We start from the raw sequence: 22,214 nt of genomic DNA on the forward strand, positions 1-22,214 counted from the left end.
TTTATAAAAGTAAAATAATCTTTCAAATTGCTTTTTTATTTCAAAGTTAAAAATTGGCATAAAAATACATTTATTTAATTCCTCGATTATGCATGGCATCCTTTGGGAGATATTATCCAAAATGTAATGTTATTAATTCCTTAACTGTTTCCTTCAAAAGTGGTTTCTTATAATTACTCCTAGTAACTGCCTGTAATCAAATCATATCCCAATAGCAAACCGAAAATGATAGCCCTGATGTTTATTTAGCTTTAATTAAGAATGTTTTAATACTAAACCTGGTCTGATGCTTTCACACATTTTGCTTTCAATGGGTCACAGTCCTTAAAAACAGAGTACATTACTAATCCACATAACACCGCACATGCAAGAATTATCCAGAGTCCCACAAGGTTTAAATAAAGAGATCTATGAGGAAATAAAAAGAGGTGGCTTTTTAAGTACTTTGTATAGAAATCTCAAAATTTAGCATTATGTAAGTACACATTCCATTTTATTATACCCACATTCATTTGTTCTTTGGCAGAGAAAGAAAAAGTCTTTGTTAGATAGGAATGTACTGGGGTTTTTTGGCTTAAAAAGTTATGCAAATATTCCAGCAAATGTAAATAGTTACATAGGTGTAAAAATCACTATCTGACTTGCCAGGGTTTCAGGAGGTTTTCCCCACAGGAATTAAAACAACTCTTCCTGGCGTCTTTATAAGGATTTAAAACATTGTAATATTCTTATTATTGTAAATATATCCCAAGAGTAAGATGTTAGAAAAATATGCAGACAAATAAATTTTATTTATTAGATTTGTATGCCGCCCCTCTCCGTATACTCGGGGCGCCTCACAACAACAATAAAACAATTCATGACAAATCTAATAATTTAAAAACATTTTTAAAAAACCGTTATTAAAGCAGACATACACACAAACATACCATACATAAATTGTATAGGCCCAGGGGAGATGTCTCAATTCCCCCATGCCTGACGGCAGAGATGGGTTTTAAGGAGTTTATGAAAGGCAAGGAGGGTGGGGGCAGTTCTAATCTCCGGGGAGAGCTGGTTCCAGAGAGTCGGGGCCGCCACAGAGAAGGCTCTTCCCCTGGGACCCGCCAAACAACATTGTTTAGTCAACGGGACCCAGAGAAGGCCAACACTGTGGGACCTAATCGGTCGCTGGGATTCGTGCGGCAGAAGGCGGTCCCAAAGATATTCTGGTCCGATGCCATGAAGGGCTTTATAGGTCATAACCAACATTTTGAATTGTGACCAGAAATTGATCGGCAACCAATGCAAACTGGGGAGTGTTGGTGTAACATGGGCATGAATAATGTGCATCATATTGGATAGTATGATGAATCATTTTGGGCTGCCTTTAGGTCAGTTTGGACATTTAAAATACAGTTGCCAAGAAGTAAGGGATATAATTCGTGAGAACTAATTTCCAAACAGCATGCAAATGCTGCTCTTTTTTAATTGTTAATATCTTGTCAGCAGCTGCCTTGAATAGCAAAATTAGCTCTTTGCTTAAAACACAGGTTGGATAAATCTTCATTGTCTATGTCAACAGTTAATTATGCCCTTCTTAAGGACATTCTATTCATATACATAAATGGGTAATAAATAAGAGTTTACAAAATCAAAATTCCATACCTGTTGATATTTTCATAATATTGGTAATAAATAATTTGATAATTGATTATTATAGTTGTGGTTTATGCCCTTCAACGGAATGTCATATGTAATGCTAAATTCATTGTTACTAAAGTTTTGCATTTAAAAAAGGTTATACTGTAATACATACCAGTATTTCATTATAAGTATTCAGGTTGTGTCATTATTAAACACTGATGTTGAGAATGCAATTAAATGAAAACTCTTGAGCAAACAAACAGAACATGTTAACTTACAATTTTGCTTGAAATCTGCTTTTGCAGGAAAGATATCGCTGAACTTGAGACTGATTGACTGCATATATACCAAGCCAGGTAAAAGTCCCACCTATAACAATTGTCCAGAATGTATGCCTTTGCAAAGGATCAGGATTGAAGCTGCATTGAATAAAAGGGCATTTTATAGTATTAGCTAACTGATCATATGTCTATTAAACACTGCTTTATGTTTTTTTCAATGAATATTTCTCAAGCTTGATTTGAAAATATATTAAGAAATGTTAAATATTATGTAGAAGTAGTGAGAGCATGGAACGCATTTTAAAAACTTGTTATAAAGAGGTAGTCCTCCAGATACAAAAGTCAAGTAACGAATGTTCAAATTTACAATAGTTATCCTCAAACCACCTATGACTCTGTTTTAAAGTTGTGATGGCTTCTGGGCCCCTGTGGTAATTCAGCCTTATGACCAACCAGAAATTTTACCCATCGGTATTAAAATGAGACAGAAGTGAGATCCTTACAAAGGTTTTAGCTGTTTGTCTGATTGCTTGTAGGACCCAGCTAAGACTCTAAGAGTTTCTTTCATTGCTTGCTTTCCTCTATTCTCCAGTGTCTCATATCCTAAGGCTAGAAAAAGCCAGGTGAAATTTGGAGTCTCCTGATGGCCAGCTGATAGGTAAGACAGCTGATGGGGCAGAAAGCTCTGAAAGGTTAGAGAATCAGTCTTTTTTTTTTTGGGCTCCAGAAAGGCAGGGGCATCTTGTCAAGTGAAGGGACAGTGGCAGAACTAGCAGGATAGTCAATTGTGGGAGCCTCCCAAAGGGCAGGAGCAGAGCATGAGATATCTCAGGGGGTGGGAGAGCCTTGGGAGTTAGGTCACCCAGGATCTGCCTCACCTCTGAGGCACCCCTTGCTCCACTTATGATCCACATACTTGATTAATGAATCCTTGGGTAGAGCAGGAATGGTTGGTCGTTACTTGAGGTAGGTCATTTAATATTTATTTATTTATGTATTGGATTTGTATGCCGTCCCTCTCCGCAGACTCGGGGCGGCTAACAACAGCAATAAAACAGCATATAATAATAATAATCCAATACTAAAACAGTTAGAAACCCTTATTATAAAACCAAACATACATACAGACATGCATAAAATTGTAAAGGCCTAGGGGGAAAGAGTATCTCAGTTCCCCCATGCCTGGTTGCAGAGGTGGGTTTTAAGCAGCTTACGAAAGGCAAGGAGGGTGGGGGCAATTCTAATCTCTGGGGGGAGTTGGTTCCAGAGGGCCGGGGCCGCCACAGAGAAGGCTCTTCCCCTGGGTCCCGCCAAGTGACATTGTTTAGTTGACGGGACCCGGAGAAGGCCCACTCTGTGGGACCTAACTGGTCGCTGGGATTCGTGCAGCAGAAGGCAGTCCGTGAGATAATCTGGTCCGGTGCCATGAAGGGTTTTATAGGTCATAACCAACACTTTGAATTGTGACCGGAAACTGATCGGCAACCAATGCAGACTGCGGAGTGTTGGTGCAACATGGGCATATTTGGGAAAGCCCATGATTGCTCTCGCAGCTGCATTCTGCACGATCTGAAGTTTTCAAACACTTTTCAAAGGTAGCCCCATATAGAGAGCATTACAGTAGTCGAGCCTCGGGGTGATGAGGGCATGAGTGACTGTGAGCAGTGACTCCCGGTCCAAATTGGGCCGCAACTGGTGCACCAGGCGAACCTGGGCAAACGCCCCCCTCGCCACAGCTGAAAGATGTTTCTCTAATGTGAGCTGTGGATCGAGGAGGACGCCCAAGTTGCAGACCCTCTCTGAGGGGGTCAATGATTCTCCCTCCAGAGTGATGGACGGACAGATGGAATTGTCCTTGGGAGGCAGAACCCACAGCCACTCCATCTTATCCGGGTTGAGCTTGAGTCTGTTGACACCCATCCAGACCCTAATGGACAAGCTTTCAACCTCCGACCCTAATGGACAAGCTTCATTACGGTCATAACTTGAGACAACCTGTACATCATTAATAATTTTGTCATTGAAGATGCTAAGGTTTTTTATGAATAAATTCTACAATTGTATTGAAAACTATTTAAGCTCACACAAAATTGGACATTCAGTCTGCTATTTGTAGTCTTATTTATTATATACCTGTACTATTTTGGATTCTTCTAACAAACAAAAGCATGTGGTAGACACATCCTACAATAGGTAGGTAAGCTTTTTACCTTATGAAGATTTTTTAAAACCTGTAGTCATTTTTTCCCTCTCTCTTTGTCTCTTTCTCTCTCCCCTCCCCCCCCTCTCTTGTTGATTTATTTGACTTATATCCTGCCTTCCCATCAAAGCAATTTACTTGGAGATCTCTTTTTATTTAATCTTCCCCATTACAACTTTATGAAAAGTTTGAGCAGAGAAAAAGTGAGCAATTCAATGTCACGCAGTGATTTTTCATGAATGAGACCTTCCTGTTGGTAATCCAATAATTTAAGCATTCTGATCAGTAGATATAGAATCAGAATTATTATATATCTCTTACTGGAAAAACATTATTTTTATATAAATGGTTCAAATTAACTACATAACAAATAATATATATTTGAAAGTTTCTTCTTCAGCTTCAATAAATTAAATACTTACTCCCAGAAATTTAATCTTTTTCCATGATCGGCATCCTTTATTATATTTCCAATCCCATCTTGTACTATTACACCACGTATAATCACAGATAAAAATCCAGCAATCATGATTGTAGCTTGAAAAACATCTGTCCAAATCACTGCTTTTAGCCCACCCTGGAAGAAAAGACATACAGTAGATTACAATACAAGGCAACTAACTAATATTAAAAGAAATGTAATACTCATTGGAGTCTAAGGCATTCAATGCATTTCTTATCCAAGCCATACAAATATCTTTGCTTGCTGCAGATTACAAGTAGTCCGTGATTTACAACCATTCATTTAGAGATTGTTCAAAGTTACAAAGGCACCAGAAAAGTCACTTATAACCGTTCTTCACATTTACAACTGTTGCAGCAGCCCAGTAATAATGTGATTAAAATTCAGATACAGTGGTACCTCTACCTAAGAACGCCTCTACTTATGAAATTTTCTAGATAGGAACTGGGTGTTCAAGACTTTTCTGCCTCTTCTCAAGAACCATTTTCCACTTACAAACCGGAGCCTCCGAAACTGTAACTGGAAAAGACAGGGAGAAGCCTCCTTGGGGCCTCTCTAGGAATCTCCTGGGAGTAAACAGGGACAGAAAAGGCAGGGAGAAGCCTTTGTGGGACCTCCCTAGGAATCTCCTGGGAGGAAACAGGGCCTCCATCCTATTTTACTGAAAGAGTAGTAGATCCTTGGAACAAACTTCCAGCAGACGTGGTAGATAAATCCACAGTAACTGAATTTAAACATGCCTGGGATAAACATATATCCATCCTAAGATAAAATACAGAAAATAGTATAAGGGCAGACTAGATGGACCATGGGGTCTTTTTCTGCCGTCAGACTTCTATGTTTCTATGTTTCTATTAAATATGCATGGGCTAAATGTAAATAGTTCAAATGTGAATGTTTGAAATTGATTGATTGTTTTGTTTGCGCAGGAGTTTTGTTTAACTGTCAGCCTGCAATCAGGTGGGGGGAAAAGAGTATAAATACCGGAACCCAAACGCCGCTCCCAGTTCGCACCTGATTACTTAGTAGCAGCTGAAAGCAATGTTATTCTTAGACCTTGGAAAATAAACCGGTTAATCCTTGAGCGCCTGAAGCTCATTTATTTCACTGGCGACGAAGGAGGTCTTACCCACGATTTCCTCCCAAGATGGAAAATTCATTTGTAGCAAGACCACCCGAACTATTTGATCCCGAGAAGACTACATGGGATGACTATATGGGGAAGTCTGACGTCTTCCTAGAGGCAGCAGGAATGAAAGATGCCAACACCAGACGGAAGAGAGCCATTTTTCTAAATTATTGTGGCTTGCAAATCTACAATCTGGCTCAAACATTGACTGACCCACTCCCCGCGAGAGTTGGAGAGTTGGACACTCTAATGTCCAAGTTAGCAGCCCATTTCAAACCTACTAAAACAGCAATTGTCTACAGACACCAATTCTCCCGAATGGCACAAGCCGAGGGAGAGTCTATAAATCATTTTGCCACCCAATTGCGAATGGTACTTTCCAAATGTAAATTCGACAATCCCAAAGCAAGATTAGGCAACCCTTTGATCTTCGGCATCAGAAACGTATCAGTCCGAAATAAGCTACTTTCCGAGGACGAACCATCACTGCAAGACGTAATTAAGTGTGCACAAACTGTAGAAGTTTCAGAAGCCGCAGCTGCTGAATTAAAAAAGAATGACAAACCGTCCACTATCTGCAAAATTGAAAGTTCAGCCACCGTAGAAGGACCCAAAGAATTGCCACCTCAACTATCCGATACAGAGGACGCCTGCCTCCAACTGAGAACCACCCACAGCAGACCGCAGAGACCGCCACACCAAAGCATCACCTGTTCTGGCTGCAGAGGGAGCCATCCTCGCTCAAAATGCCCCTTCAGAGAACTAATTTGCCGCTGCTGTGACTACCGAGGACACATCGCAGAAGTATGCAGAGCCGTTTCCTCCGATGACTTCCCACCCACCCAATGAGTCTCCTGCCAACAACCCTCCACTTGGCAGCCAAGAGAATATCGCCCATCTCATTTTCCTACTCAAAACTATACCAGGAATACCGGGAACTCAAACCGAGATTATATCCGAGGTAACTTTTCCCACGCGGTAAACTGTACCGCCGCGCATGGCTCCATTAAGATCACCGTACCTGTGTTCATTAATAACATCCAAATATTCCATCATGCAATGGGAAAAGCTTAAGCTGTATATGCCTGCTGTACAAAAGACTCACCTGGAGCCTGTAACAGCTTTAATTCGAGACTTTCAAGGTGGGGCAATTCCAATATTGGGTAAAGCTATGGTACCTGTGTCTTTTAAAAATGTAAAATGTCAATTGGCTTTAATAGTGGTGTCAGGGGCTAAACACACCCTTTTGGGATTAGAATGGATGACACCTCTAGGTATTGAGGTTACTGGGGTAAACAAACTGTCACAAACTGCTTATGCAGACTTTATTCAAGAATTTCCTGAAGTATTTAACCCCACATTAGGATCTTACAAGGGACCACCTATCTCGTTTTCATTAGACCCTAAAATACGACCATTAAGACATAAACCTCGCAGAGTCCCTTTACCACTATTACCAAAATTAGATCAACAGATTGACAAATTAATTGCCCAAGGTATTTTAGTTCCTGTTGATCATGCCCCATGGGAAACTCCTATAGTCACACCATTAAAGCCTGATGGATCTTTGAGAGTATGTGCTGATTACAAATCTACATTAAATAAGGCTCTACAGCACCATTCCTATCCAATCCCCATGGTACAGCAGTTGCTTCATTCCCTGGGGGAAGGGAAAATATTCGCCAAATTAGATTTAGCACAGGCACATCAGCAACTGCCAGTGATGAAAAGACAGCATTAGCACAAATGATTGTGACACACAGGGGTGCTTTTAAATGCACAAGATTACAATTTGGAGTCAGTATGGCCCCAGGCATATTCCAGAGCCTGATGGAGAGGCTACTTTTTGGCCTTAAAGGAACTATTCCATATTTTGATGACATATTAATCTCAGGAGAAAACCAAAACCAGTTGAATCAAAGGATAAGAGAAGTATTAAAGAGACTCCAACAGAAAGGCCTCAAAATCAAGGCAGAGAAGTGTGTGTGGGGAACTTACAGTGTGGAATTCCTTGGTTACAGAATAGACAGTGAAGGGATGCACTCCACCCAAGAAAAAAATCAAAGCTATAAAAGAAGCACCTGAACCCTAGAACAAATCAGAACTCCAGGCATTTTAGGTCTCCTAAACTTTTACTCTGTTTTTTTGAAACAGAAGGCCACAGCAGCTGAACCACTCCACAGACTCCTACAGAAAGGAATACCATGGAATTGGGGTGAAACAGAACACCTAGCATTTCTTCAAATAAAAGAATTATTATCATCAAAGAGTATAGTGGTTCAATATAGCACAACTTTACTAGTGAGATTAACCTGCGATGCTTCCCCATATGGGGTGGGAGCTGTGCTGGCCCATACATTACCAAATGGAACAGAGGCCCCAGTAGCTTATTTTTCTAGAACACTTTTAGGAAAAGAAAGAAATTATAGCCAGTTAGATAAGGAGGCTGTAGCCTTGGTGGCTGGAGTCAAGAAATTTCATAATTATATTTTTGGTTGCTCATTTGAGTTAGTAACTGACCATAAATCCCTCAGGATTATTAGCTGAAGATAAACCCACTCCTCCATTTATGTCACCCAGGTTAATTAGATGGACTACATTTTTAGCAGGATACAATTATACTCTTAAGCATAAAGGGGGAAAAGAAATCAATCATGCTGATGGCCTCAGCTGATGCCCAATGCCCCAAAATGTAGAAGACCCCGCTCCAGTTTCTGACACGTTGTTAATAGAATTAGATGAACAACCATTGACCGCAGCCAAAGAAATCGCTGAGAGCACAAGGCAAGACCCCATTTTACAAAAGATTGCTAACTATATGTTGAGGGGGTGGCCTGAAGGGTCTACAGATGTTGTAACAAAAGAATTCAGGAACAAACAAAAATAATTGTCATATTTGCGGGGTTGTATTTTGTGGGGAGACAGAGTTGTAATCCCATCAGTTTTGAGAAATAGAGTTCTGCAAATGTTGCATAGGGGTCACCCTGGAGTAGTTCGAATGAAGAGCCTGGCCAGAGGACACCTATGGTGGCCAGGCCTAGATTCCGACATTGAAAAGTGGGTAGCCACATGTGATCCCTGCCAAGAGTCCAGACCTTGGTCTAGGATTCATATTGATTATGCAGGACCAGTTGAATCTCACTCTTTTTTAGTAGTAGTAGATGCTTATTCTAAATGGGTTGAAATTATAGTAATGTGCCTTGTGCCACCATCAAGACTTTGTGTTGTTTATTTGCAACTCATGGATGCCCAGATGTGGTGGTATCTGATAATGGGCCACAGTTTACATCAAGGCAAATGGAACATTTTTACACCAGTTAGGCATAAGACATGCACTCATTTCACTTTATTCCCCCTGGTCCAATGGGCAAGTGAAATGATATGTAAGAGTGGCTAAGGAGGCCATCAAAAGGTCAGATCCAGGTGAAATACAAGAGCGCTTAGATCAAATATTGCTCTCACAACATATCACTCCAAATTCAGTAACCAACAAAAGTCCAGCTGAACTGTTAATCGGTAGAAAGCTGAGGTCTCCATTAGACAGACTACATCCATCATATTGTGAAATTAAGAAAAATATACATGTATCTCCTGAAAGATCCTCGTCTGTGGGACAGACTGTGTATGCTAAAAATTTTGATGGGGGGTTGAACTGGCTTAAGGGGACATATACCATCCTTTTGGAGGACAGTCACACTTGGAAATGGCACATTGATCATTTAAGGAGGCGCCTGGAATGGCCACCCTCCAACAACAACAAACTTTGAACATTAACCCAGACTGTACCAATTCACTCCCTACAGGGAGCTCAACCCGACGGCCAAGTCAACAAAGACACCACGAACCGGACAATATAGACATAGACTTATACTTACCGAGCCCTCGGCAGTGCTCCAGCATTGCGGGAACGGCTCCCGAGGAGGCCAGTGGATTGCCTGCGGACTCGACACATGGATCTGTCCCCCCGGCAACGCCAGGAACAGTACGCGAAGCCGCAGACAAGCCAACCTCCTCTTCTCATGAAATCCAGGACTTGACTGATCTGCACAGGTCAGAGAGGGAGGTGCGCAGACCAGTCGATTGGATGATTTTGTCACATGGTTGATTTATTGACCCTTATCTGAACTAAGAAGGGAGGGGTATTGAATATGCATGAGTTATAAATGTAAATAGTTCAAATTTGAATGTTTGAAATTGATTGGTTGTTTTGTTTGCGTGGGAGTTTTGTTTAATCAGGCTGCATTCGGGGGGGGGGGGGAAGAGTATAAATACCGGAACCCAAACGCCGCTCGCAGTTCATGCCTGATTACTTAGTAGCAGCTGAAAGCAATGTTATTCTTAGATCTTGAAAAATAAACCGGTTAACACTTGATCGCCTGAGGCTCATTTATTTCACACCCTCCCTGTGGTTTCCCCAATCACACGCATTATTTGCTTTTAAATTGATTCCTATGGGAAAAATTGCTTCTTCTTACAAACATTTCTGCTTAAGAACCTGGTCATGGAATGAATTAAGTTCCTAAGTAGAGATACCACCAGGGCCGCTGATAGGGCAGTACTACTGGGAGTGGTGTACCGGGCCCAGCCATGAGGGGGGCCCGGTTTTGCCCGCCGTCGCACATGCGCAGTACCGGCCCTCTCTTGCCGGCTGCCTGCATCACCAACGAAAAAGGCGGGCCCTCTGGCCCTCGCGAGGCAGGACTCGAAGCCCCGACGGAGCCTTTGGCAGCGCGGTCCTCCAGTCCCAGAGTAAAGCGTGCGGCGAAGGTAGGAGCCCCTTCGGGGTGGCGGTTGCAACTTGCGCTTGTGTTAAATTTTGTTTCTTTCTTTCCTAAGCAGCCTTCTGTGTAGAAAATCCATTTGGGAATGAGCGCAAGTTGTAGGCTTCGCACGCGTGCGCCAGTGTCCCCCAAAAGGCCCCCCGTGCACCCTTTTCCAAGGGTGCGCACGAAGCCGCGGCCGCCCCCCGCACCTCTAGCCCCCTCGCGCCTCCATGGCTACTCGCCGCTGCCCTCGCCCGCCCGTCCGCTCCGCCTCTCTTCCCTGCAGGCATTCTCACAGCGGGGGCCACCGCGCTCTCTCCATCTCCCTGCTAGCCTGCCCAGAGCATTCAAAGTAAGAGCGAAGGTTTTTCTTACTTTGAATTTTCCGGGTTGGGCTGGCAGCAGAGGATGGGGAGAGCGCGCGTCAGCCCGCATGCCTGACATTCCAGGCACCGCCCCGGTGCGACGCCCCAGAGACCCCTGACCCCAGTTTCCTGGATTCCTGGTGGCGGCGACCGAGCCCTGACCAGCGGGCTCCCGACCGAGCCCTGCCGCGGGAACGAAGTGAGTGGGGCGCTCCCCGCCCGGCTGCGGCTCTTGTAACTCGGCCCAGGATGGGTGCGACTCTACGGGCTGCCCTCGTCGGGGAAAGGGAGGGGAGGGGAAGAGAGGGCCGGGAGGACACAGAAGGGAAGGAAGGAAGGAAAAATAGGGAGGGGAGGAAGGGAAAGACGGAGGGGAAGGAAGGGGAAGAGGGAGGAGAAGGAAACAGGAAGAAGAGATAGGTTGGTTGGAATGAAGGAAGAAGGGAAAGAAGGAGAAAGGGGAAGGGAAGGAAGGAAAGGAAAAGAGGGAGGGGGGAAAAGAAGGAAGGAGAGATAGGTTGATTGTAATTGAAAATTACAATTGAAAGTAATTGAAAATTACTTTCGCCAGCCTCCGGAGAACGAGAGAGAGTGAGAGCAATGACAGAACAAGATAGAGAGAAAGTGAGAGAGAGAGAGAAATAGGGGGAGAGAAAGAGATAGCAAGAGAAAGAGAACGAGAGAGAAAGAGTGTGAGAGAGAAAGCAAGAGAGAGAGAGAAAGAAAACAAGAGAGGGAAAGTGAGAAAGAGAGAGAGAGAGAGAAAGAGGGGGAGAGATAGAGAAAGAGAGAGAAAGAAAAGAGAGAGAGATGAGAGAGGAAGGAAGAGGGAGAGAGAGGGAGAAAGCAAGATAGAGAAAGAGAGAGAAAGAAAGTAAGAGATGACAGAGGAAGGAAGAGAGAAAAGAAGAAAGCAAGATAGAGAAAGAGAGAGAGAGGAAGAAAGCAAGATAGAGAAAGAGAGAGAGAGAGAAAGAGAGAGAGAGAGATGAGAGAGGAAGGAAGTCAGAGAGAGGAAGAAAGCAAGATAGAGAAAGAGAGAGAGGGGAAGAAAGAGAGAGAGAGAAATGAGAGAGGAAGAAAGAGTGTGAGAGAGAGGAAGAAAGCAAGATAGAGAAAGAAAGAAAGAGATGAGAGAGGAAGGAAGAGAGTGAGAGAAAGAGAAAGAAAGCAAGAGAGAGAACGAGAAAGAGAAAGAAAGAAAGAGATGAGAGAAGAAGAAAGAGAGAGAGAGAAGAGTGGAAGGAAGAGAGAGAGAAATGATAGAAAAAAGGGGAGAAAAAAAGAGAAATGAGAAAATGATTGAGGCAGAGTATGACAGAAAAGAGAGAGAAACAGAGAGAGAAGTGATTCTTGATTTAAAGCATATGGTAAAAGCACTTAAATAATAACAGAGAAAAAAACGCAGCCCTCACCTGTTTTTATTAATAGTTTTGCTGGTTGTTTTAGTTTTAATAGTAATGGATTTTGGTTTTTTTAAATTATTATTGACAAAATTGAACGGGTCCAAAGATGGGCTACAAGAATGGTGGAAGGTCTTAAGCATAAAACGTATCAGGAAAGACTTCATGAACTCAATCTGTATAGTCTGGAGGACAGAAGGAAAAGGGGGGACATGATCGAAACATTTAAATTTGTTAAAGGGTTAAATAAGGTCCAGGAGAGAAGTGTTTTTAATAGGAAAGTGAACACAAGGACAAGGGGACACAATCTGAAGTTAGTTGGGGGAAAGATCAAAAGCAACCTGAGAAAACATTATTTCACTGAAAGAGTAGTAGATGCTTGGAACAAACTTCCAGCAGACGTGGTTGGTAAATCCACAGTAACTGAATTTAAACATGCCTGGGATAAACATATATCCATCCTAAGATAAAATACAGGAAATAGTATAAGGGCAGACTAGATGGACCATGAGGTCTTTTTCTGTCATCAGTCTTCTATGTTTCTATGTTTCTATTAATTTCTTTTAATAAAAAAGAAGGGATTCATCCATTCATTCATTTATTTATTTATTTATTTATTTATTTATTTGTTTGTTTGTTTGTTTATTTATTTATTTATTATTTATTTATTTATTTATTTCTATGCCGCCCAGTCCCAAGTTTTTCCTTATTTCCAGATTGCATTTCTTCTTGGTGAGGTTCCGCCCATTGCTTCTTATACTACCTTCAGGTGGCATGGAGAATAAATAGATGCCATCTGCTCTGTGGCAGCCCTTTAAGGATTGGGAAACTACTATTATATTCCCCCTCAGTTTTCTATTTATTGAGCTAAACATACTCATTCTCTAAGCCCTTGTTCATAGGATTTAGCCTCTAGGCCAGGGGTGTCAAACTCAATTTCATTGAGGGCCACATCAGGGCTGTGTTTGACCTCAGAGGGCCGGGGGAGGGCTTGCCCAGGGTGTGTGGCCATGGTGGGCATGGCACGGGATTTGGGGGGCAGTAGTTTTAAAATGGCCGGGGGGGGGGCAGACACTTAGGCTGTATGGGGCCCCAAAATTCCTGATGGTGGCCCTGGATACCACTGTACTTGGTAACTGTTCTTATTTATAACAGTTGCAGTGTCCTGGGCCCGTGTGCTCACCTTTTACCAAACATCTGACAAGCAAAGTCAACGGGAATGCCAGATTCACTTAACAACTGCAATGATTCACTTAACAATTGTGGCAAAAATCTCATAAAATGGAGCAAAGTTCACTTAACAAATGTCTCACTTAACAGCAGAAATGTTTGGCTCAATTGTGGTCATTGGTTAAGGATTATCTAGACTTAAAATAATAGAAATAAATATAATGAATTTGTTCAAATAAGTGTTTAAGCTTTGCAGTTGTAGCAATTTTCCAAATAATTGCAGACTTACCAATGTGCAGTAGAAAGTACAAACTATTCCTGTTCCAATAACTGCACCCCATAAATGAATTCCTGTAACTAGAGAAGAAAAAGTATAAAATATTGTTTTAAGCTTAAATAGCATAGAATAGTTAGTCCAAAACATATTCAACATAATTTTTAAGTATTAACTGATATAGGATTCCAATATGTTCTTGAATAGACAACGCTGCTGGAATAACGCAGATAGTTTAAATCTGCAAGCAAAGGTAAAGTTGAACTAAGAAGTGAGTCTAATCATTTTTTTGTTGAAGGATTGATTAAAAATATATGTATATATGTTTCTATAAAATATATGTATATGTATTATTGATGGCTATTATAAAAATAATGTAGAATATAAATATCTTTTTTGTGGAAAAAAATCATAACAGAAATGTGTATTGTGTTGCAAATATAACACACAATTAATTCTGAATTAATCACATTTTAAAAACAATTGTATAGGCAGGGGTGGGCTACGCAGTGGGTTAGCGATAATGGAGCTCCACCCCAAAGCACCCAATTTGCACTAAAAGATATTGAAAGAAAAGGGCGTCCTGCATAAGTCACGTCCACAGTATGGTAGTAAAAATTTTGGTAGCCCTTCACTATGTATACGTAGTCTCAACTTACAACCATTCATTTAGTGGACTGTTCGAAGTTACAATGGCACTGAAAAATATGATTTATGACCATTTTTCATACAACTGTTGTAGCAGTTACCTTGATATAAAGCTAAGGCTGGAGCATAAATGACAATTCCAGTGTAAAGTACCTGAAAAGTAAACAAACAACACAAACTGCTCATCTTGGCCTGCCAATAACTCTTTGGAAACAACACAGTAATGAATTGCATAGTGACTTAAATCCAAACAATGTAAGACAGACATGTTGATAAAGGTTTCAATAATATTTACACAAAATGCCAATAAAATAAAAATAGTTTTCATTTTTAGAATCAATAAATAAGAAGCTATCATAATCATGCTAAAATGCACAACATTATTGTCTGGAACATTTCTGCAGCTAGAGAGTTTTTAGGATAGTGAAAACTTTAATCAATTAATTTATTTATTTATTTGTTTGTTTATTTATTTATTTATTAGATTTGTATGACGCCCCTTTCCGTAGACGCTTAATGGAGTAGAAGATGACTGAAGACACCCTTAAATTATTTTAGATTTGAATCCAAGGTATATTCCAAAGAAAGGGCAAATATACCATATATACAGGATATAAAAAAGTTTGTAAATATCAGTAGAACATTTTCCTATTCAAAAGGTTCAGTTCAAAATTCTTTATTGTTTTATATGGACTAAACTGAAGTATGAAGTTAGAAAAATCTCCACATACACCCAATGACAAAAAGTTTGATTGCTTATTTAAGTTATAATGGATGTTTAAAATTTTAAATTAAATAGATGTTTAAATAAAATTTAAACATTTATTATAACTTAAATAAGCAATCAAACACTCTGTCATTTGATGTGTGAAGTACGAAGTATTCCTTACTTTGTACTTCAGTTTAGTCTGTATAATACAATAGTATTTAACAATAGCATTTGGATTTATATACACTTCATAGTGCTTTTACAGCCCTCTCTAAGCTGTTTACAGAATCAGCATATTGCCCCCAACAATCTGGGTCCTCATTTTACCCACCTCAGAAGGATGGAAGGCTGAGTCAACCTTGAGCCGGTAGTGAGATTTGAACTGCTGAACTACCGCTAGCAGTTAGCTGAAGTAGCCTGCAATGCTGCACTCTAACCACTGTGCCACCTTGGCTCAATGGAATATAGTTCATAACTTCATATCTGTTTTTAAAAACCAACTTTATTTTTCAACTATTATTTATGCTATATTAAACTTTTTAGTTATGTAATCTACTGCAGAGGTATTCAATATTAAAATTTAGCATTAGCAATAACAATAACAGTTAGACTTATATACATTATTATTTATGCTATATTAAACTTTTTAGTTATGTAATCTACTGCAGAGCTATTCAATATTAAAATTTAGCATTAGCAATAACAATGACAGTTAGACTTATATACGGCCACATAGTACTTTAAGCACTCTCTGGGCAGTTTATAATATGAGTATATTTTCCCCAACAATCTGGGCCCTCATTTTGCCAACCTTAGAAAGATGGCAGGCTGAGCCAATTTATTTTAGAAATCTCATACATGAAGAAATGTATAAAATTAAGTGTCTTACCGTCAGTATAATAAAGAGTGCTGTTCCACACAGGCGCAGCTGTTTATTAAACCGCATTTCTAGGTACTGTAATAAACAAATAATTTGTAACATTTGTGTAATTTAAAAGAAACAATTAACATTTTACTGAAAAATTATTATTTTTGAGTTGTCTAACTCTTCAATCTTGCTTTGTTCTGCCAAACTTTGTCATTCTATTCTATTTATATAAATCTACATTCCTTGTCAAGCTTTATTATATACGTAATTGGTTTCCTTGCATCTAATTCAGGTTTTCACGATGATTATTATCCAATAAGGCTTGTGTATTGAGTCACACATAAACCCATTTCATTAAACAAAACAATCACTCCAGGCAGCAAAATCTACGGGGCTATATGACAAGGAAGCAGACTCATTTGCCAAAAGCTGTTCTATACTCTCTAAATCAATATTAGCAACTAAGATGTTCAATTTTTAAAGCATGCTGGTTGGGGAATTCTCTGAGTTGATGTCCACAAATTGGAGTTGCTGAGCTCAAGAAACTATAAATTATTTTGATGCCTTCTAGGATCACTTGGTAATAGAAGATTCATTTGCAGAGTCCAAATTTATAGGACAAGCTGCAGAGCGTTTTCAACTCTTTTCCAACTGACACCTCTTAGTTGGAAAGCTCCAAAAACGAGTGGAGGAAACACTATGACAGTGATTGTTTATGTACAATTAACTAGGATGTGCATAAAACAACAGTTCGCAGCCCAGAAGAAACAGGCGAGTGCCTCTCCAGAAAGCAAGTATGAGCGGAGGTAAAGCTAGCCCAGGGCTCCCCAAACTTGGCAACTTTAAGACTTGTGGACTTTAGCTTCCGGATTTCTCCAGCCAGCATAACTTGTGGACTTCAACTTCCAGAATTCTGCAGACAGCATAGCTGGCGGGAGAATTTGGGGAGCTCAAATCCACAAGTCCACAAGTTGCCAAGTTTGAAGCCCAAGTCCACAAGTTAAGTCTACAAGTCTTAAAGTTGCCAAGTTTGAAGCCCAAGTCCACAAGTTAAGTTTACAAGTCTTAAAGTTGCCAAGTTTGAAGCCCAAGTCCACAAGTTAGGTCCACCAATGTTAAAGCTTGAAGACCTCTGGCCCAACCGGTCTCTCCCCTCCCTACCTCGTAGGTGCTGGTGATTTTCAGGCGGTAGAAGACCGGCAGGAAGATTTCGGCGCTTATGACCACCATCAAGGCGTAGGAGAAGGCGAAAAGGCTAAACATGCTCCCGAACTGGTAGACTTCGGCGGGGGTGCCCAGCACCGTCACGGCCGACATGAAGCTGGCCGTCAAGGAGAGCGCCACGGGCAGAGCCGACATGCTGCGCCCCCCCATCAGGAAGGCTTCGCGGCTCCTCTGGCCCCCGCCCGCGAAGGCGTAGTAGATCCCGATGACCGCGGAGATGAGGAGCATGAGCCCGAAGACCACATAATCCCAGACGGAGAAACCCCCGATCTTTCTGCAGGTGATCATGATGGAACTCCGTGCGCCTCGGAGGACCGTGCGCCTTGGAGGACTGCTTTGCTTTGCTCGCTCAGAGCGCGCTTAGACTTGTCACCAAACTTTGGCGCAGTTCTGCACCGGACACCTTCGCTTCGGCGCAACTCCAGAAACCGCTGCGGGCAAAGCTGCTCCTTTCTGGGCAGGTGCTCGGCCGTCCGCCTCCTCGTCCTTTGCCCGGCGTCTCAACGATGAGTAACGCTGGTGTTGATCCCTTGACGCCCTTTCCCGCCTGCCGTCTTTGACGCGCTTGGAAACCAACCCTACTGAGCGAGCTCCTCTCCGGTGCCTTCAGAAGGAGGCACTTCGTGGATGAGGCTCCTTTTTATCCCCGGGTTGCGTCCCGGAGTAGTGTCATCATCCCTAGCATCGAAAGGGGAGGGAAAGAGAGAACAGCCCTAACCGGTCCAGACGAGGAAGACTTTCTCAAGTAGGGGTGACCGGAGGGTGTGGAGTGGCATAGTCATCCCCGCTCCCGCCCTGCTACTATCTCTTTTTATTATTCAAGGTGTTGGATTCTTTCATCGGGACAACACGTTGTGATGAGATGTCCCGAGAACCGGGAGGTGGATTATGAGAATCTTGCAGGTGGATTAAGCGTACTGCCAGGAATCTATAGCTTCCGTGAATTTATTCATTTAAATTATCTGACTAATATCATCTTTCGGTCTCAAAAGGGTATTCGTTTGTGTGTGTGTGTGTGAGTGTTTGCTATTTAATCTGTGCTGGTAAATTTATTCCCCTATTTCCTCCTCTATCAATGCAAGAATGAACCATCCTTTCCCCAGTTTCTCTAGAACCTGGCAACTCTGAGATTTGTGGTCTTTAATAGCTGGCTGGGGAATTTTGGGAGTTGAAGTCCACAAGTCTTAAAGTTGCCAAGTTTGAAAACCTCTATTCTAGAAACAGGTAGAATATTTGTGAAAGATTCCTCATATGACACCCAGCGAAGCTAATACTGTATTTGCAAGACAAGGATGATACATTTTTAATATGATTCGGTTGGCAATATATGAACTGATGAGGTCATAAACTGTGTTACACAGCTCATACATCATGTAAATTCAGTCAGCCATGGTTTAGTTAATAAATAATTCTGAACATTGCTTAGAATGATATATGAACTTAAGCTTGATATACTGTAGTTTGATAAGCATAGGCCACAGATAACTGCAGACCTTCAACACACACACCTACCAAATTCCAATTGTGTGGAGGTGCATCTTCTATTTGCTGATTGGTTGAGCCAACTTTCTGTTCTATGCTTTGCTATTCAAGTGTCCCCTGGCCAGAACATTACATTTGTAGAAATAGAAATGGAACATCTATGCAACCGTCCCAGAATGACAGATACAGTACATACATTCCCTGATGTGCAGGGCTGGAGGAGTCTGCTCAATCCTTCACTAAAATAAATTACCTCCAACTTTATGATGTCTGATAGATATAAACATGGTCTAAGTAAAATTAATTCTGTACTAAAGCCAATCTGTTTTGCTTAGATCTATGGGGCTGAGTATTCCTAAACCTTTACACAGCAATGTCTTGTGAAAGTTAGTTTATTTATTTATTTATTCAATTTTTATGCTGCCCTTCTCCTTAGACTCAGGGCGGCTTACAACATGTTAGCAATAGCACTTTTTAACAGAGCCAGCCTATTACCCCCACTATCTGGGTGCTCATTTTACCCACCCCGGTTCTCACATGATTGAAAGAAAACCATATTAGAACAGGCTTTTACTATAACAAGAACAAATAAAAACTCCAGCACACAAAATAATTATTTCTGGCTCCTTACATATTGTGGCCAAAAAAAAGGAGGCATAGAAATTTGAACACTGATTGTATAAATAGCTCTTGCTTCTCTACAATGCTATAGAATAGAATAGAATTTTTTTATTGGCCAAATGTGATTGGGACACACAAGGAATTTGTTTTGGTGCATAGGAAAATGCACCAAATCTACTACTACTACTACTACTACTACTACTACTACTACTAATAATAATAATAATAATAATAATTTATTAGATTTGTATGCTGCCCCTCTCCGAAGACTCGGGGCAGCTCACAACAATAATAAAAACAATATTACAGTAGAACAAATCTAATATTAAAAAGCATATAAAACCCTATCATATTTTTTTTTAAACCAAACAACACATTCATACCAAACATAAAAAAAAATATTGAAAAGCCTGGGGGGAAAGGTGTCTCAGCTCCCCCATGCCTGGTGGTATAAGTGAGTCTTGAGTAGTTTACGAAAGACAGGGAGGGTGGGGGCAGTTCTAATCTCCGGGGGGAATTGATTCCAGAGGGCCGGGGCCGCTACACAGAAGGCTCTTCCCCTGGGGCCCGCCAAACGGCATTGTTTAGTCAATGGGACCCAGAGAAGGCCAACTCTGTGGGACCTTATTGGTTGCTGGGATTTGTGCGGTAGCAGGCGGTTCCGGAGGTATTCTGGTCAAATGCCATGTAGAGCTTTAAAGGTTATAATCAACACTTTGAATTGTGACCGGAAACTGATCAGCAGCCAATGCAAGCCACGGAGTGTTGTAGAAACGTGGGCGAATCTTGGAAGCCCCGCGATGGCTCTCGCAGCTGCGTTCTGCACAATCTGAAGTTTCCGAACACTTTTCAAAGGTAGCCCCATGTAGAGAGCGTTGCAGTAATCGAACCTCGAGGTGATGAAGGCATGAGCGACTGTGAGCAATAACTCCCTGTCCAAATAGGGCTGCAACTGGTGCACCAGGCAAACCTGGGCAAACGCCCTCCTCACCACAGCCGAAATATGATGTTCCAATGTCAGCTGTGGATCGAGGAGGATGCCCAAGTTGTGAACCCTCTCTGAGGGGGTCAGTAGTCCCCCCCCCCAAGGGTAATGGACGGACAGATAGAATTGTCCTTGGGACATATGTTCTCAGTGTACATAAAATAAAAGATGCATTCATCAAAAATCATAAGGTAGAACACTTAATGATAGCCCAGGTACAAATAAGCAATCAAATCATATTAGGAACCAGTCAATATAAAATGTAAGGATACAAGCAATAAAGTTACAGTCATACAGTCATTAGTGGGAGGAGATGAGTGATGGGAATGATGAGAAGATTAATAGTAGTGCAGATTTAGTAAATAGTTTGACAGTGTTGAGGGAATTATTTGTTTAGCAGAGTGATGGCGTTTGAGAAAAGACTGTTTTTGTATCTAGTTGTTCTGATGTGCAACGCTCTATAACATCATTTTGAAGGTAAGAGTTGAAACAGCCCCCTCCCTTTTTGGGGGGGATTCGTGCAGTATACAGATACTCAATGAAAGGCAGATTGGTAGTAATTGATTTTTCTCCAATTCTGATTATCCACTGAATACAACCCAACAAGACATAGACTGTTTTGTTGGGTTGCAGAACCAAATCAAACAGTTATAGCGGTGCAGATGACAGACTCAGTTATTTGTTTGTTTGTTTGTTTGTTTGTTTATTCATTCATTCATTCATTCATTTATTTATTTATTTATTTATTCGATTTTTATGCCGCCCTTCTCCTTAGACTCAGGGCGGCTTACAGCATGTTACCACCAATAGAAGTCTGACGGCAGAAAAAGACCTCATGGTCCATCTAGTCTGCCCTTATACTATTTTCTGTATTTTATCTTAGAATGGATATATGTTTATCCCAGGCATGTTTAAATTCAGTTACTGTGGATTTATCTACCACATCTGCTGGAAGTTTGTTCCAAGGATCTACTACTCTTTCAGTAAAATAATATTTTCTCATGTTGCTTTTGATCTTTCCCCCAACTAACTTCAGATTGTGTCCCCTTGTTCTTGTGTTCACTTTCCTATTAAAAACACTTCCCTCCTGGACCTTATTTAACCCTTTAATATATTTAAATGTTTCGATCATGTCCCCCCTTTTCCTTCTGTCCTCCAGACTATACAGATTGAGTTCATTAAGTCTTTCCTGATACGTTTTACGCTTAAGACCTTCCACCATTCTTGTAGCCCGTCTTTGGACCCGTTCAATTTTGTCAATATCTTTTTGTAGGTGTAGCACTTTTTAACAGAGCCAGCATATTACCCCCCATAATCCAGGTCCTCATTTTACCCACCTCGGAAGGATGGAAGGCGGAGTCAACCTTGAGCCAGTGACTCAACAATAAGTCATTGTATAAGCCATATATAAATATAATATAAAAGTCTTTGGAAGTTTGTTGTATAGCGTCTTAGTTTTACTGTCATAAAAATTGAATCATAACAAGTTTCTGAATTCTTGATTACGGTACCCACTTAATTGCTTTCCAAGAATCCTGTTAGACAAAATCTGTTGTCATACTGTTTTGGGGTACATTATTCTTATAATTACCAAAAAAAAGTTACAGCCTTTTGTGTTATATACAGTATTTCTTTGTTTTTAATGTTGGCTTTTAAAATGTATTCGGTAATATATATAGAAAATTAGAAAGTTCTTATGAATAACACTAAAATTTTAATTAGTGTTCAATTCCTGGAAGTAAAGACCTGAAATGTCACATCCAGTTCTGTTCAAATGCTGCGTAAACCCAGTTACACCTATTTGAACTTTATCCTTTTGGCTTTCAAACTGTTCCCTTGTTTACTTAAGGTTTTTAATTTTACAAAAACGGATTTATGATTTAACCAGATTGCTAACTATGAGTTAATTTAAGTGAAAGAACTGAGAAAGGTGACGGAGAGGTGACAAGGAAGATAATTAAAGGATAGGTTCCTTCTGTTTGTTAATCTGAAGTTGATGATTG

The 22,214-nt window shown here is 40.9% G+C and overlaps 1 protein-coding gene across 1 annotated transcript in view; it reads right to left on the reverse strand.

Moving 5' to 3' along the window:
* The window catches only part of LOC139169565 (sodium-coupled monocarboxylate transporter 1-like), a 40,833-nt gene extending 22,296 nt beyond the window's left edge, over window positions 1-18,537 (reverse strand). Inside the window, exons 1-7 of the mRNA XM_070755921.1 lie at window positions 17,061-18,537; window positions 15,921-15,986; window positions 14,424-14,475; window positions 13,690-13,757; window positions 4,530-4,684; window positions 1,905-2,045; window positions 279-408 (exon numbers count right to left, since the gene is read on the reverse strand). Of these exons, the coding sequence (XP_070612022.1) occupies window positions 279-408; window positions 1,905-2,045; window positions 4,530-4,684; window positions 13,690-13,757; window positions 14,424-14,475; window positions 15,921-15,986; window positions 17,061-17,411 (963 nt within the window). The 5' untranslated portion in view covers window positions 17,412-18,537. The remainder of the gene's footprint in view (window positions 1-278; window positions 409-1,904; window positions 2,046-4,529; window positions 4,685-13,689; window positions 13,758-14,423; window positions 14,476-15,920; window positions 15,987-17,060) is intronic.
* Window positions 18,538-22,214: the final 3,677 nt, after the last annotated feature.

The sequence above is a fragment of the Erythrolamprus reginae genome, chromosome 6 (genome assembly GCF_031021105.1).
Source record: "Erythrolamprus reginae isolate rEryReg1 chromosome 6, rEryReg1.hap1, whole genome shotgun sequence".
NCBI classification, from domain to species: domain Eukaryota; kingdom Metazoa; phylum Chordata; class Lepidosauria; order Squamata; family Dipsadidae; genus Erythrolamprus; species Erythrolamprus reginae.